Raw genomic sequence first — 17,555 nt, 5'->3', positions numbered from 1 at the left:
TGTCCTGCAGTCCGTCACCTTAAGAGGAATATGTGTTTTCAGTTATTTGGTTGGAGAAACTTGGGTCAAGGACCATGACAAATCCAGAAGACTATATGACAATCAGTATAGACCTATTTTAAAATTAAGGATGTTACCTTAACTTTATAATTATCACTTCCATCTACTCTGAGGGTTAATAATGACATGATGAAAATATCATTGGCTAGAACCTGGTCCTGGTTTTAATGTCAGTATCATTTTTGATCATGGGGCGGAGGCAATATTTTGATGTCACAGGTGAGGGTACAAGTAAGGCAGGAGCTTCTTAGGACAGCTTGCATAATCTTCATTCCACAAACTCCCCACTTCAACAACTCCTTCCTCTTTCATTGTAATTTCTCCTATTCTCCTTTATTTTACTTATTTATTTATTTATTTTGCAACTAGAAAAATCTTTTTTTTTTTTTTTTTTTTAATTTAGACAGTCTCACTCTGTCACCAGGCTAGAGTGCAGTGGCACAATCTCAGCTCACTGCAACCTCTGCCTCCCAGGTTCAAGTGATTCTCCTGCCTCAGCCTCCTGAGTAACTGGGACTACAGGTGCGTGCCACCACTCCCAGCAAATTTTTGTATTTTTAGTAGAGACGGGGTTTCACCATGTTGGCCAAGATGGTCTTGATCTCTTGACTTCATGATCCACCTGCCTCAGCCTCCCAAAGTGCTGGGGTTACAGGCGTGAGCCACCACGCCCGGCCAGAAAAATCGTTTAAGCTCATTTTTTTCTCCTGTTCCTTGAACCAATGATTTCAGGCATCTATGCCAACAATTATTAAGCAAAACCAAATAAAAGGTAACAGATATCTGGACATACTCATCATTATATCATGTTGGTCTTAGGCAAGGTACCATTAAGATTAGAATAAAGTTTTAAGATACTAGGAAATATCATTTAAGTTAAAATTTTAAGAAGTCTAATTCCTTTTCTAATCCCTTTTATTTTAGGAGATGAACAAATAAGGGTCTTGATAGTTCTATGTTGTTGGAATATGGAGAGTTGGCAAGCTGCTATGTTGGATGGGTATTTGATAATAAAGAACTCCAGTGGAGCTGTATCTGTCCATCTTTTGTATGACTTTTCCACAGCAATAAAAGAAAGCCAAGCAGAACTACTGACCCCATTTCACTGTGGACTCAAATATAAGCAGCCATAGTTCTTAGTCATTTTAATATGAGCATTGCTGGAGATTACCTTTTGCAAAGCAAGGGAATATCTTTAGATTCTATCATCATCGTTCTTTTAAAATCATTTAGGATCTTTATTATTATTAAGTAAAACACATGGATTTAGGGAAGCTCAAAGGAATGACTCATCAGTTCCTCACCTCACAAAAGAATGTATATCTGTCATGTAAATATCACCAGGCCTCTAGAGAAAATTGTTAGCCCAGTGAAAGAAAATTACACTGCTCAAAAAACCATAACCAACAAAAATGCAAAGGTTCAAGGAAGCAAATAAACAAAAAGCAAACCATGCATTTACCAGCTATGTCTCGTTGAACATTCTGTCTCTCCCTACTTTACTAATGTACTTTTATTATATCATTGCATTTTAATGGGCATATGGCTGAATAACCAGGAAAGAAAGAAAACTCGGAACAAAACAGGAAAATCCTACTATGGACCTGGTTGAAGGGTTCAATGCATTGTCAAAAATGAATCTAGTGTATCAAAACCATACTGTCACAAAATAGTGTTGCTTACAGTTAAGCTAGGTTTAAAAATTTCTATCTTAATGATCATTAGATATGGCAAAAATCATTGTAGATATTTGAGGATGGGTTGGAAATTGCAACTCAATTCACAATCTCATTCTGCTTCACCTTATGCCCCACACCTACATGAATTTCCAGTTGCTGTAAGAAGATGGACCGGTGTCACTGTGATCATTTTTCAATATGAAGAATCAAAGAAGACTAGAAGCCTAATATATAGAGCATGTTTCTTCAGATGCTTTCATCACATTAAAAATACCAAGACATTTTATAAAACATAATGACTTTTATACATACATGTGTTAGTCTGTTTTCATGCTGCTGATAAAGACACACCTGAGACTGGGTAATTTATGAAGAAAAAGAGGTTTAATGGACTCACAGTTCCATATGGCTGGGGACGCCTCACAATCATGGTGGAAGGAGAAACGCACATCTTACATGGTGGCAAACAAGAGAGAGTAACAGAACTTGTGCAGGGAAACTCCCCTTTATAAAACCATCAGATCCATGAGACTTATTCACTATCATAAAAAAAAGTGCAGGAAAGACCTGCCCCCATGATTTGTTACCTCCCACCCATCCCTCCCACAACAGGTGGGAATTGTGGGAGCTACTAGGATTCAAGATGAGATTTGGGTGGGGAGACAGCCAAACCATATCAATACAATTATACTCTGATGCTTTAGTATTTGTAAATCTTTTCTATGGCCTAGAAGTTTAGGGCCCCAGGAACATCACTTGAGATAGTGGGCAAGCAGGAGAATGAAAGAGTACTGGTGGATGTGGTGGAACTAACTCCAAGACCATCCTTAGCCTAAGGCATGCCAGCTCTGTGGGAAGAAGAATGGCCACCTATTTCCTCTCACTCTCTTTGTACTGTTCCCTTCTCTGATGGCATTTGCACAAAGTAGTGTGAAGTAAATACCAAAACCCCACAGTGAAGTTTTCATGAAATGCACCTGATGGAGCCTAGTTACTTTTTTCTTTTTCAAATTGAAAGTAAATGCATAACTATTAAGGATAAGTTTGTTTACAATTGAATATCATCTCAAATTTCACTGCTAACTTGATATTCTCTGGGAGATACTGGTGTAGTGCAAAGAAAGCTCTTCAGAGCAGTTGGTAGAATTGCTTCTGGTCCCAGCTATGCTATGAACTGGCTAGGTGACTCAGGGGAAACCCTTGCCACAGGTGGAGGAAGAGGGCACAGCATCTCAGTGTTTCACTCACCTCTGAAGACTCCTTTGTTTCCAGAAAAAACAGCATATTTCCCTGTGGATTTGTCTTTCACTTTTACAAGTATTTTAAACATTGAGGAATGATATCAAGAGAATGCTGTTAGTAAGATTTAGTAACTATTTTAGCTTGCCAACTAGCAGTGTAAATTACAGTAAGTGCATGACGTCCTAAACTTAAAAATAAAATTAGCCTATTCATATAGGCATTTCTGCTGAACATCAATGGAAGGTTGTTGCTTCATTTTGTTTTACCTTTAATATGACATACCTTCATGTCAGTCAAACAATTGTATTCAGTGTTAGTGTTTTCAAGTGAATTTTATGCAGAAGATAGCTTTAAAAAATTTGCCGCCTAATAACCCCAACCCTGTTATTTCTTCTATGGCAAGCTACTTTCTGTTTTAAAAATAGATCTGTTCTACGAGACTTCAGTTGGCCCTGGTTGATGTCCTCTTATGCGAGTTATTTAATTTAAAAATAGAACAGTCTCAGGTCTGTATCAACTAGTTTATGATGACTTCTATTGGGAGTGAACTCTAAGTAGGCAGTGAATTCTGTGGAGTTAAGTGTGGGAACATTATAATCCAGTCGTGTTTTCCTCTTTGGTGAACTGGTAGAGCTTGGCATCCAAATTGATATTTTCTATGTATTCAGCTTATGTTTTTTCTTAGGTTAAATTTAACTTCCCCAAGAGCTGAGGGAATTTTATAATTTGGGTGGAAAAGAGATTACCGCTGCAAAGTAGTTAACATTTAACATTTTTGAAACAAGTAATCACCCCTAGACTGTTTTTAGGTCAATCAAATTACTCTTTTACACAGAGCAATTTTAATTTAAAATGTACTGGTACACCTTTAGGCATATTAAAACAATCATTATTTCTTCGAATACATGTTTCTAGAGTAGAGGCGTAGAGAAACATCATTAAATAATAATAAGTAATACCTTTTCTATTAAAGGTAAGTTGTTTTAATTTTTCAACCTTTAAATGAAATTTTTCCTGTTTTATAAAGTGAAGCTATGTTTTTACATTGTTAGAAATTAAATTCCCATTGATTTGGTGATGATTTAAGGCCTTAACTCTAGCATAGGAGCTCTTTTTGCATTAACACGGTTTCAGAGATGTAATTATTTGTTTCTTTTAAAAAGTCTGGAACTTATCAAGTTACAGAAAATGGACATAAAACATGTTATATGCCACATAGTTTCATTATTAAATTATAACTTTAAATGATACATTTTGCTATCTAAATAATTTGACATATTTTAAACATATTTTTCAAAATTGGGTTTTCTGTCAGACCTGATTAAACAATGTGACATCTTGAAATATTATTCAAAGTTACAAGTTCCTCATCAGGAAGAATAATTCCTTCTTAAAATGATATTTTGTAGAATTTTGCCATATAATCCAGTCTTTAAACACCCTTTTTTTTTTTCCATCCAACCAGCAGAGAGCACTTCAGCTTGTAATACGAACCTTACATATACAAATGAATACAGCCAAGATCATGCTTTATTAAATAAATGGGCAAACAACTACCCTTAGTCACAGGTTCATTCATTTCCTGCCAATTCATGTTTATTTGATCAATTTCCTAAATTTTACATTAATTTAAACACACGTTTACAGTTTAAAAAAATTTTATAAAGACATTTTCTTCAAACATATTCTTGTGCTATGCCCTTGGCTAGACATATGTTAATTGTATTTTGTATATTTTATAATCCCAATTAACTTGTAAATTTTTATGTAAATGAACTAAATTTAATTTCAATTTTTGTACCCCCTCCGTTGTTTTTGTTTGTTTTTTGTTTTTAAAGAAAGAGGCCCATGCTCTTTGGATAGTCAGTAAATAGTTGTTGACAAAGGCTTCTTTTGGGAGGTAAATCCTACTGCCTGGAATCTACTATAGACAAATTACTTTAGGTGGATGTACTATCTCTGTTGCTTACCTAGTGAAGAATGTCAAGATTTAGGTGGGAAAGTCGAAATTGAATCCATCTGCTTAGACTCTTCAGCTTATGAAGAATTTGTATAAAGCACCTACTTCACCCTCATCCCTCAAAAGACACACGACTAATAAACAAGGTTCACCCGATTGAAGTCAATGAGTGGTAGAAGCAGTAAAGGTACTGCCAGTTCCGCAGATTGCCCTGTGTTTTGAAGATGAGCAAGGGTTGAATCACTGAAGAACTTGAAAGGTTTATTTTGCCATCTTGAGATGTTCTATGTTTTATATTGCATGACAAGAGGAACGTTACTGAATAGTGGCAGAAAATGGAAACTGTGGTTAAATAGCAATTCAGTGTCTGAGCAGAAATGTCGAACATGGTGATTAGATGCCCAACACCATTCAGAATTCTGGCCATCCCAGACTTACTGAGATGTGTATTATTATAATTAATGCACACACCTCAAATAGAAAGTAGCTCAAATAGCTGCCCTGTGGTTGGTAAAATCCACGTGGCTCTCCCAGTGTGTCACTTGAATCCCTATGCTTGGCCTGCTCAGCCCTGGGTAAAGCATCTAAGCATCCCTCTAACTCATGTCTTTCTCCGGGACTGGTGTTTCAGGTGTAGGAGAAGGAATCTTAGTTGAATAGGGACACAAATCCCCTTTATATGTTAGGTAAAAAATGGGGACGATTTCAGCCTAAACAGATCTGTTCTTTTGGTTTAATATTTTAGCATCATGTCCTCAACCATTGTTAAGTCCCCCCACACATACTACTGAAAAATTAGCCCCCTGTGACTTGCTTTTTCCTGTATGACTGTGTTTTACATTCATTTGAATCCCATTTCTCCTGAAAAAGTTAATATTCATTTGAATGCTATGTCTCCTGAATAAAAATGTTGTGTGTGTGGAACTAATATGATTTATTCCTGGCTCCCAACCCCTAGGAATGGACCTGAACCCTCTCTCCCCTTCTTTCTCCCTTTCCCACTTGTTACCCCACTCTCACCCTGTACCTGTGTCAGTTATCTGCTCACAGTGCTCTGTTTTCATCTTAGTGCTTGTCTGTGGTTGCTCCTAGAACTTTATTCTTTCCTGAATCAGAATGTATCTGGCATGCTTCTAAAGATGCTTAAATGACAGCTCATAATAGTAATTTGGCTGTGTTTAAATGGATGTATGGCGTGGTGAGGGGGTTTCCACCCAGGTGTGAAATACCCCAGATACTCAGAAAATATCCAGATTCCTGGGGCTCAGGATGGTGTGCAGTGGGGAGTGTGGGCACAGTGTGTGGCCAGGGCAGCTGGGGAGTGTGTAATGTGATCTGAGACCTGCATTGCCCTAAACATAGTCAAGAAGCACAGAATGTTTCTGCCACAGAGACAGCAGCTTTGCTCTTAGTATTTCCTGAATATTCTGGAGAGTTTCTTTTTGGTTGGTTGGTTGGTTGGTATTCATGGAAGGAAACCAATGATTAAATATGAATCATGGCAAATTGGGTATGGGGCTTTCCGTCATTAACCCTGCATTAAAAATCCTTAGGTGAAGATTGGCATCTTTTTTGCATGTCACATTAAAAAAAAGAAGTAATCATGGAGAAAATCTAGCCTGTGATGTGACTTCTCCAGTAGTGGTAGATCTCTTTTATTGTTTGAATCATTGAGTGTTTTTTTTACAAACCAAGTAACCTGATCTTTTATCACTCTCCCAACTGCCTCCTCCGGTATGCCCTGATGCATTCAACACATGTGTTAGTATGGGAGGCTAGCAGCATGGAGAGCAATTTACATTCAGCTTCCCAGCCTGCTAGAAGCAGCAAATCAGCCCCTGGGAAGGCTTCGGAGACTTGTCAGCAATCTGTAGCTTATTTCTGTGTGTGTGAGGGTGTGTGTGTGTGTGTGTGTCTCTCTCTCTCTCTCTCTCACCATTTCCAGGCTCAAATCACTGTGGAGGAACAAGCAACAAAGTCTTGTCAGGACCTTATCTCAGGGTAACGATTAGTTAAAAATGAAAGGCTAAAATATTGATTTTCTTTAGAAGAATAATTGACTGTTTGATGTAGAGAACACCCAGTTTCTTCCTGAGGAAAGCTGAACAGGGCTACATTAGCAGCCCGCGTCTCTCTGACAGCAGCAGGGGCTGGGTTTAAGCAGCGGCTGCTTTGCCTGGGGAGCACCCGTAAATGGACTTTGGTCTCAATGCTTTGACTCTTTGTCGTGGTTTTGGATGTTGGAATACCGGCGGTGATCTGTCTTTTATAAACTCACCTGATTTAAAGGAAAGATGAGTGAAGAACCAAAGGAGAAAAATGCAAAACCTGCTCATAGGAAAAGGAAAGGAAAAAAGGTAAGAAATGAATAAGCAACATGTTCTCTTCATTGTTCTCTGGCTCTGGGGAGGAAGTGATCTTTAGGCTGAATTTTTAAGAGATTGGCTTTAGATTTTTAAGAAGCTGCTAGAATCTGAATGCTTTTGTTTTTCCAGTCTATTAATGGGTGTGTTCTGTCTTGGAGGAAAATCATCACAACTCGGATACATTGCTGAAATATTTAAACAGCTAAATACAGTCATTTAGATTTCACTGAAGTGGTGTGTTTTTCATAGTGATATTCAGGATTATTAAGTAAACACATGTCCTAATTATGTGGGTGGGTGTGTTTTTTTCTCCTTTAAATTTTACAGAATGCTCATTAATCAACAGGGTACAATTACTAATGAATATTATTATGGTATAGCTGTTTAGCTTTAACATATATTTTAGGGAAACTTAGAGAAACCTGTAGTTATACTTTAAAATTACAGCATGGAGGTGAACTCCATTTTAATTATTGATCACTTTATGGCTGACAGATCTCAGGTTTGCATTTGACCCTGCAGTCGTACAGCCATATGCCCAGTTCATCTATTATAATCCAAAAAATTAATTTTGTTTTCCATGTAAATTGAGGAATCATCAATATATTAATAGATGATTATGGTAAACCTGTAGATTCATTTTGGTTTTCTTGAATTTGTATATCTTCAAAGGTGCTCCTAACTTTTTAATTCATTTTGAAATGGGGAAAAAAGATAATTCCCTAGATCTATCATTTGGTTTTGATCCATTGTGGTTTAAAAATTGTCTTGGTTTTAGGGTGTGCCACCAATGGAAAAGACAGTTGTGCATCTGTAACAAAGAAAAACAAATATCTAAAATAGGCTTATTGCTCGTAGATATTTAAGGAGAATGTGGGCTGTATTTTAAAATCTATTGTCAAAATCCTCAGATATAATATTTTAATTACTAGGACTCATATATAATTTTACCTCTTTAAAATGCTTCCTTGGCCCAATGTAATGTATGCTCAGACAGTGGACACATACAGAATGGTGGCTATAGCAGAGAAGATAAAGATTTCAGCTACTCGTGGAATATATCAGGCATTTAAAAAATGTTCATAATCTGTTTATTATTAATTAAAAGATTAATTCGAATATGATGTTCTTAAGGGACCTACTACCAGCAGACTGTTCTGAGGTAATGTCTATGTACATGCCAACATTCTAGGGCAGTGGTTCAACGTCTTCCAGATAGTGAATCTGTGCAGACTGGTTTTAAGTCAGCCTTGACTTCTTGTACATTGCCTTGGCAGGGGTTGATGATGTTGCAAAGGTGTTAGTCTGATTTCCCAAGGGAGCAGGTCTCAGCTGCACAGCCCAAATGATTTGTTTAATGCCTAGCATAGTGGCACTGGTCTCAGAAAAAAAAAAAAAAAAAAAAAAAAAACCTGTCAGGTTTGCTCATGTTTATGAGATATGGCTTTAAGTGTCTTGACAGGCTCCACCATGATTCTGAACACAGAGTGTCATAGAGAACCGAGACAGACACATGAACCGCGACAGTGCAATCCATATTAGAGTGAGCAGTGGCTGGATTCGTTGTAAATCATCGAGCTTTTGTGTGGAATCGTTTAACAGGGGCTTTTTTTTCCCCTCTCTCTCTACCTTGAAATTTTCCCAGCTGTGTTCCATGTCTCCTCATATGAGGTTATCCTGCTCAGAGTACAATATAAAGTCAATTGCTTTGAGCCCTTCTTCCTTCATTCCACACTCTCCCAACTGCTACTAGGGCACTCTTAATGAAAGCTTTGATCATCACCCTCTGCCTAGTACCTTCTAAACTCCTTACTGCCTGCTCAGTGAATACCAAATTCCTGACCATAGGGCCTGAAGCTCTCCAGTCTAACCTGTACCCACATCTCCGGTTTCTTCCCCCTCATTATACTTCATTCACATCTGACTCTATCCAGACCAGGGTTTTTACCAGTCCCTGAATTAAATCATTCTTCTGATGCTTGTTCTTTGTCCATTGAGAGTGCATTTCTGTGCCAGCCCACTGGGTGACATCCTACCCATCCTTGAAGGTCAGACCCAGATCTTGCCCTCTTCTTGAAATCTCTTGATTCTCCCTAGTTGGAAGTTAGTCTTCTGGATGAACACAGCACCTTATACTGTCTGGACACTTAACACATTCTGCTTCTTTTTCAAGCTATCAGATACCTACTTTATTCTCTTGACCACATTGAACCTCCTGATATTTTCCTCCAAAAGCACTCAGCATGCTGCCTTGTATGCAGTTGACACTAAATAAATGTCCCATTGAATTATCTCTACCAGTTTACTGATCAGAGTTTACTAAGAATTGTCAGTGTTAGAGCAGATACATATCAAAAAGGAGATACCTTTCAAAGGAGTAGGACTTTTCTCCCCATATTTTCTGGAAAAAGGATACAATATTCTGTTGCTGAAAAATATGTATACATATATATACCTTTTTATTCTGAAGCAAATATTCCAGAAGTTTTCTGGGTGCTCCAGATGACCTATACTGAAGCAGGGGAGGGTGTGGTCAAATAAAAGCGTTTCAGGTGGGAAATATATGCAACTTGCCAAACTCTGTGGCAACAAGCTCCCCAGGCATTCAAAATACTTCCTAGTGACATATGGAATTATTTTAATACAAAATTTAGTGTGACATCATTTTCCATAAAAGAATCTATCTTAAAGTGGCCTTTAAAATTATGTGTTGGTGTTGAGTGTTTTCAGAAAAACAGATCACATGCTTAGGGCATTTGGGTATAAAGTCTCTCTTGAGACATTTAATATGCAGTCATCAAGATAAATGTGATAGAATCATATTATTCCTCTGTTAGCACATAGTATTTTTGTATTTTGATCAGGAATATAATGATTCAAGCTGGTGTTAGGAAATGCTTTTTCTAATAATTTCTGTATTTTGTTCTGGAATGCGAAGAGGGTATCTGTGTGTATCCATATTCCATAGCTGTTTATGTCTCCTTATGCTAGTTATCAAAGAAGGATTTGCTTGAAGAGACCTGGGTGCTCTTGTAGTCTTGCTTCTAACTTGATATCTTGTCTTGAATAGATGAGTCAAACTCCCTTTCTCTATAAAATGGGGATCATGTACCTGAGGCAGCTACCAGGGATACTAGGAAAGTAAAATAAAAATAATCAATAAGACCGTATTTTTAAAAGAGTTTTTAAAATGATAACACCTAACCTCGAAGTGGTCATCATGGTGGAATTTCAAGCTTGATGTAGAGTAACTGATCCTATAGAAGAGATGACACAGGATAACATATTGCCCCCTCTGATATTATACTGTAGAAGTGCTTATTTTAACCAGCCACCAAGGATAAAATGTAGGAAGTGACAAAGATTCTTTTCTTTAGCATCTGTATTAGCTTGGACTGATATTTAAAAAAATACAATAGACTAGGTGGCTTAAACAACACAAATTTATTTTCTCACAGTTCTGGAGAATGAAAGGCTGAGATTAGGGTGTCAGCATAGTTAGTCCTAGTGGGGACACTCTTCTCAGCTTGCTGATGACCATCTTTTTGCTATGTGCTCACGTGGCCTTTCCTCAGTGTGTATCTGTGGAAGGAGAGGCATCTTTTGCTCTTCTTTTACAACCACCAATCCTATCATGTTAGGACCTCATCCTTATTACCTTATTTAACCTTAACTATCTCCTAAAATCCCTATCTCCACATACAGTCACATTGGGGGTTAGAATTTTAACATATAAATTTGGGGGGTTGAGGGGAGACACAATTTTGTCCATAGCAGCATCCAAAGAAGGGTATACTATCCAGGTTCACAACTTAGGTGTGCTTAATAAATCATGTGATACTGATTGAAATTCTATTAATTCAATTCACTTAGCAGATGCTACATAGGGTAGAGCCTTCAATTACTGGCTAGAGCCAGCTACAGGCACACCTCAGAGATATGGTAGGCTTGGTTCCAGACCACTGCAGTAAAGTGGATATCACAACTAAGCAAGTCATGCACATTTTTTGGTTTCCCAGTGCATATAAAAGTTATGTTTGCACTGTGCTGTAGTCTATTAAGTATGTGTTTTTTATGTCTAAAAAGGCAATATACATACTTGAACTTTCTCCAAGTCTTAATCTTTTTGCTTGTGGAAGTTCTTTTTTTGATATCAATGGCTGTTGACGGATGGTGGTTGCCAAAGTTTGGGGTGGCTGTGGCAATTCCTTAAAAGAAGACAACAGTGAAGTTTGCCACATTGACAAACTCTTCCTTTCATGAAAGATCTCTCTGTAACATGCAATGCTATTTGATAACATTACTCACAGTAGAACTTCTTTCAAAATTGAAGTCAATCTCAACATCACCACTGCTTTATCAACTAAGTTTATGTAATACTCTAAATATTTTGTTGTCATTTCAACAATGTTCATAGTGTCTTCACCCAAGAGTAGATTCCATCCCAAGGAACCACTTTCTTTGATCATCTATAAGAAGTAACTACTCATCCATTCAAGTTTTATCATGAGTCATGTCATGTCTTCAGGTTTCTAGTTCTCTTGCAATTCAGTCATGTCTTCAGATTTCTAGTTCTCTTGCTATTTCCACCACATCTGCAGTTATTAATACTTCCTCCATTGAAGTCGTGAGCCCCCAAACTTGTCTATGAGGATTGGAGTCAACCTCTTGCAAACTCCTGTTAATGTTGATATTTTGACCTCCTCCCAAGAATCACACATGTGCTTAATGGGATCTAGAATAGTGAATCCTTTCCAAAAGATATTCAATTTACTTTGCTCAGACCCATCAGACAAACAACTACTTATGGCAGCTATAGCCTTAGAAAATGCATTTCTTAAATAATAAGACATGAAAGTTGAAATTACTCCTTGATGATGGGCTGCAGAATCAATGTTGTGTTAGCAGGCCTGAAAACAACATTAGTCTGCTTGTATATCTCCATCAGAGATCTTGGGTGATCAGGTGCATTGTCAATGAGCAGTAATATTTTAAAAAGAATTTTTTTTTCTGGCCAGTAGGTCTCAATAGTAGGCTTAAAATATTCAGCAAACCATGCTATAAACAGATGTACTGTCATCCAGCCTTTGTTGTTCCATGTATATATCACAAGCAGAGTATATTTAGCATAATTCTAAAGGACTCTAGGATTTTTAGAAAGGTAAGTGAGCATTGGCTTCAACTTAATGTCACTAGCTACATTAGCACCTAACAAGAAAGTCAGCCTGTCCTTTGAAGCTAGGCATTGACTTCTCTGCAGTTATGACACTCCTAGGTAGGATCTTCTCCCACTACAGTATAGGGCTGTCTTGTCTACACTGAAAAAGCTGTGGTTTAGTGTAACCACCTTCATCAGTTTTCTTTGCTAGATCTTCTGGATAACTTGCTATAGCTTCTAAATCAGCACTTGCTGCTTCACTTTTCTCTTTTAGGTTATGAAGACAGCTTCTTTCCTTAAACCTCTTGAATCAACCTCTACTAGCTTCAAACTTTCCTTTTGCATTTTCCTCAACTTTCTTGTCTTCACAGAATTGCAGAGAGTCGGAGCCATGCTCTGCAAACGTTGTGGCTGGTTTTTGTTTTGTTTTGTTTTTAAGAGACAGGGTCTCACTCTCTGTTGCCCAAGGTAGAGCACATTGGCATGATCATAGCTCACCACAGCCTCAAACTCCTAGGTTCCAGCAATCCTCCACTTCAGTCTTCCAAGTAGCTGGGATCACAAGTGTGCTCCATCACACCTGGCTAACTTTTTTATTTTTTTTTGTGGAGATGAGGTCTCACAATGTTGCCCACACTGGTCTCTAATTACTGGCCTCAAGCAGTCCTCCAATCTTGGCCTTCCAAAGTGCTGGAATTACAGATGTGAGTTCCACCATGCCTGGCTAGTGGCTGGTTTGATCTATCCACAGCACTCAGACCTTCTCCCTATAAGCAATAAGGCTATTTTGCTTTCTTATCATTCATGTGTTCACTAGAGTAGCACATTAATTTCCTTCAAAAACTTGCTTTTGCATTCATAATTTGGCTCACTAGTGAAAGAGCCCTAGTTTTTGGTCTGTCTCAGCTTTCAGCATGCCTTACTCACTAAGCTTAATCATTTGTAGCTTTTGCTTTAAAGTGGCAGATGTGTGGCCCTTCCTTCCCTTGAACATTTAAAGGCCATTGTAGGGTTATTACTTGGCCTAATTTCAATATTATTGTATCTCAGGGAATAGGGAGGCCCAGGTAGATGGAGAGAGAAGAACATGTCAGTGGAGCAGTCAGAACACACATACAACATTTATTAATTAAGGTTTCCATCTTATATGAATGTGGTTTGTGGCTACCCAAAACAGTTACAATATTAATAGTAACTACAAACCTCACTGATCCTAGATCACCAAATAGATATAATAATAAAGAAAAAAATTGAAATATTTTGAGAATTACCAAAATGTGACCCAGAGACACAAAGTGAGTGCATGGTGTTGGAAAAATGGCACTGATAGACTTGCTCATTGCAGGATCGCCATAAACCTTTAAGTTGTAAAAAATGCAATATCTGCAAAGCACAATAAAATGAAGTATGCTGGTGTGTTAAACCAGTCTGTGTAGAAAGTGTTATGGGAACCAAATAAAGCTGAATTCAGGCTTTATTGGTGGCAGAAAGGAGGGAGTGGTAACTTCCATTTGGAGGATGAAGTCATGAAAGGATAGTTGAAGGCATGCTTGCATTGAGATTAAGAAGATATGTGTTTCCCCGATGACAGAGGATAAGAGTGTTCCAGTTAGAGAGTGTGAGATGAGACAGAAAATGATTCAGAGCTGCCTGGTGTAAGCTTATGAATCTAAGCATTGGTTTGTATATTTGGACTATAGAGTGCAGGAGTGAGTTACAGCAAGATATAATAAAGAAAAAAACAAGGACCATCCCAAGGAATCTTAGTTAACAACATCATTTTTGACCTGCGGTTTCCCAAAACGACTTGAGCAGAGAAGTATTAAGGTCAGACATAGTTTATAGCAGGGGTCCCCAACCCCCGTGACATGGACTGATATCAATCTGTGCCATGTTGGGAACTGGGCCGCACAGTGGCAGGCAAGTGAGCATTACAGTCTCAGCTTCACCTCCTGTCAGATCAGAGGCAGCATTGATTCTCATAGGAGTGTGAACCCTATTGTGAACTGCACATGCAGGAGATCTGTGTTGCGCACTCCTTATGAGAATCTAATGCCTGATGAGCTGAGGCAAAACAGTTTCATCCTGAAACCATCTCCACCATCCGTGGAAAAATTGTGTTCTACGAAACCGGCCTCTGATGCCATTGGAGACCACTACTTCACAGGAAAACATCCCAACTATTTGGTAGAAAGGCCAGGTCTTTACTTTTGTACCATCATCTATCTCGTAGGACTATATGTTGTTCCATTGGACCATGGCCCAGAATATACACTTTCACTGTCAATGATTACTGAAGACTTGGTCCCTTGAGTGCTTCATTTAGTGATTGTTTTTTAAGGGGCAAATTGGAGAAAAATATTTATATGTTTAGGATTCTACTAGGTATGAAATTCCACTGCAGTGAGTTTGCTTATTTTTTAGAGAATGTCAGAAAAAGGATTTTCACTATTTCAGTTCAGCTGCCTTTTCAATCTTAAGAATAAAAACTAACTTACTTTATTTAAACTAGTTTTTATGGTTTGTGTTTCTTCTAAGGGTAGATTTCATAACTTTATCTCATTCTTTCTTTTTCTTTCTACCAGGCCACTATAGCTTTGCCTTATGTTTGAGAGCCGTACTTGTTTCCTCTCTGATGAATCTCAAATTATCCAAACATACATTCATTTTTTAAGGGACAGTCAAAGGAATGTCCACTTCTAATTTTCATTCCCTGTTCTTAATGCTGCTGGAATTATATTGTATTCTTATCTGGTCCTGGAGTCTTTGATTAGGGTGTCTTGAACACACCACGCCCTCTTACTAAGTTGGTGGTGTGCTGGCAGACCTTGAGCACACGGCAGTTTCATTGAGCTATAATTTTCATTCTTGTGTTTGGACATTGCTTAATTTGATTGCTACTGCTCTACAGGCAAATAACCTTTTGAAGTCTTTTGTTGTTGAGCAGGTGATTTGGGTAATGGTGTACTGAGTATGGTCACGTGTTCAGTGCATTGTTTCTTCTAATGATACACTCCATATCAAAAGGCATTTTAATCCTTTTCCATTTTACTTTAAACATCATTGTTGAATTTTTTCTCTCTTAGTCTTATGTAGCTATAAATTTTTTAAAAAATGTTTTCTACTTGGCTGTTAATTTTATTTTTATAAATGCTAACCATTTTATAGTCAGTAGGCATTCAAAATGATTCAATGTCTTGTGCATCCACATCCATGAAACTGGAATTTTGACTCCTCCAGTAATTAATTTGAAATGATTTTTTTTAACTTAGCATTGGAATTTGCTTATTTTAGTACAAAGATTTTTTTTTTTTTTGAGACGGAGTCTCGCTCTGTTGCCCAGGCTGGAGTGCAGTGGCGTGACCTTGGCTCACTGCAAGCTCCGCCTCCCGGGTTCATGCCATTCTCCTGCCTCAGCCTCCCGAGTAGCTGGGACTATAGGCACCTGCCACTGCGCCCAACTAATTTTTTTGTATTTTTAGTAGAGACGGGGTTTCACCTTGTTAGCCAGGATGGTCTCGATTTCCTGACCTCGTGATCCGCCCGTCTCAGCCTCCCAAAGTGCTGGGATTACAGGCATGAGCCACCACGCCCGGCCACAAAGATTTTTATGTTGTCTTTGCACAAGGTAATCGTGCACTTGGAACTTTCTTTTTGTAGGGAGAGATTGGATGATCCTGGGATATTACTTCTTGATATCAGAATTTCATAAAATGTTAGACCTTTAGTATAATATCACCTTTAAAAAATCAAACTTAGTGAGATAGGTTTACTGGAGATTTTCTTCAAACTTTTTATTGTAAAAAGGATGGAAAAAACATGATATAAATTTATTTTATATATAGTAGCCTTGGGGCATAGACTCTGAGCATGGTTTCAGACTGAGGCACTGAAAATTGGTTTACAATCCCTTCTCCATAATTTCAAAATCCAAAATGAAAAACTGAAATTTTTTCCTTAACTTCTTTGGCGGCAAAATCTGACCTGACCTGAACACATTTGGTAGCAAAACCTGATCTGACCTACATGAAGCTATTTATAGTCTTTATTCATCCTACTTAGTGTGAGTATTCATATGTTTTGCTGAAAAAGTAAAAATTCTTTGCTTATGGGATGCTGCCCCAAGACACTGCTGGGGATGTTCATAATGTTTATACATACCTTTCTAAGATGAAAAAGTTCTGAATTCCAAAGCTTGGCTGGCTGCCAGGATTTCAGATCATGGGTTGTGAGTCTGTATTGAGTTCTGAACTGGGACTGGGAGCCAGTAAGGTTAGCTTGGGGTGAAGGGAAAGGAGCTTGTTTTTGTCCTTAATAAATCCCAGATAAAGTGGTGCTCTGTAATGCCAAGCACTGTAGCAAAGGTCTGTAATGCAGTTTTCAGTTTGGTAGGAAAAATATTTCTAGAAGCACTCTAACAGAAAACTGCTTGCTTAATCATAAATCTGAACATTTGGACCAGGTGGTTTTCAAGATGATATTTATAAAGCTTGGTTTTTAAAAACCCAGTGAATTTAATGAATTGTGATTTATCAATAATAAAAGGAAAAAAAGAGTCCTGATTACTATTCTGGAAATTCTTAATTTTTTGTTGTTCATAATCATTTGATGAGGTTATAATAAATAACTCTGGTGTATATTTTCTGAAAGAAAGGATATAGACTTTGGGGAAATTGCTGTTTGAGTCATTGTACCTGCTTGCCAAGAAAATAATGTTAATCATACGAATAATTAATATTGCATGATTAGCACATACAATGGTGTTCTTTGTCATCTGTCTCAAATAAAAATTCCCATCTATGGGTATGGCTTTTATGCACCTTAACTTTTTTTAAGTTTTCAATGCATTTTTTTTCTGTCTGTTAGATGATGTAATTTATCCCATGGCTATGTTAATAGCTAAAAATCTAGAAATTTCTTTCAGCCTCTATTGATTTTATAACCTTTGTCACTGAAATCCTCTCTCATCACCAGGGAGGTAACAGAAACAAAGCGTATTTAAAACATGTTGAAACCCCGTATCTACTAAAAATACAAAAAATAAGCTGGGCATGGTGGTGTGAGCCTGTAGTCCCAGCTACTCTGGAGGC

At 37.7% G+C, this 17,555-nt stretch overlaps 1 protein-coding gene across 1 annotated transcript in view; it reads left to right on the top strand.

Annotated features, from left to right (window-relative positions):
* The first annotated feature begins 6,807 nt into the window (after positions 1–6,807).
* ANK3 (ankyrin 3) overlaps positions 6,808–17,555 on the top strand; it is a 556,820-nt gene continuing 546,072 nt past the window's right edge. Inside the window, exon 1 of the mRNA XM_055274392.2 lies at positions 6,808–7,298. Within this exon, the coding sequence (XP_055130367.1) occupies positions 7,236–7,298 (63 nt within the window). The 5' untranslated portion in view covers positions 6,808–7,235. The remainder of the gene's footprint in view (positions 7,299–17,555) is intronic.

This window comes from Symphalangus syndactylus, chromosome 4 (genome assembly GCF_028878055.3).
Source record: "Symphalangus syndactylus isolate Jambi chromosome 4, NHGRI_mSymSyn1-v2.1_pri, whole genome shotgun sequence".
In the NCBI taxonomy this organism is placed as follows: domain Eukaryota; kingdom Metazoa; phylum Chordata; class Mammalia; order Primates; family Hylobatidae; genus Symphalangus; species Symphalangus syndactylus.
Note: the sequence above shows the minus strand (reverse complement) of the source record. Positions and strands in the feature narration are given on the sequence as shown.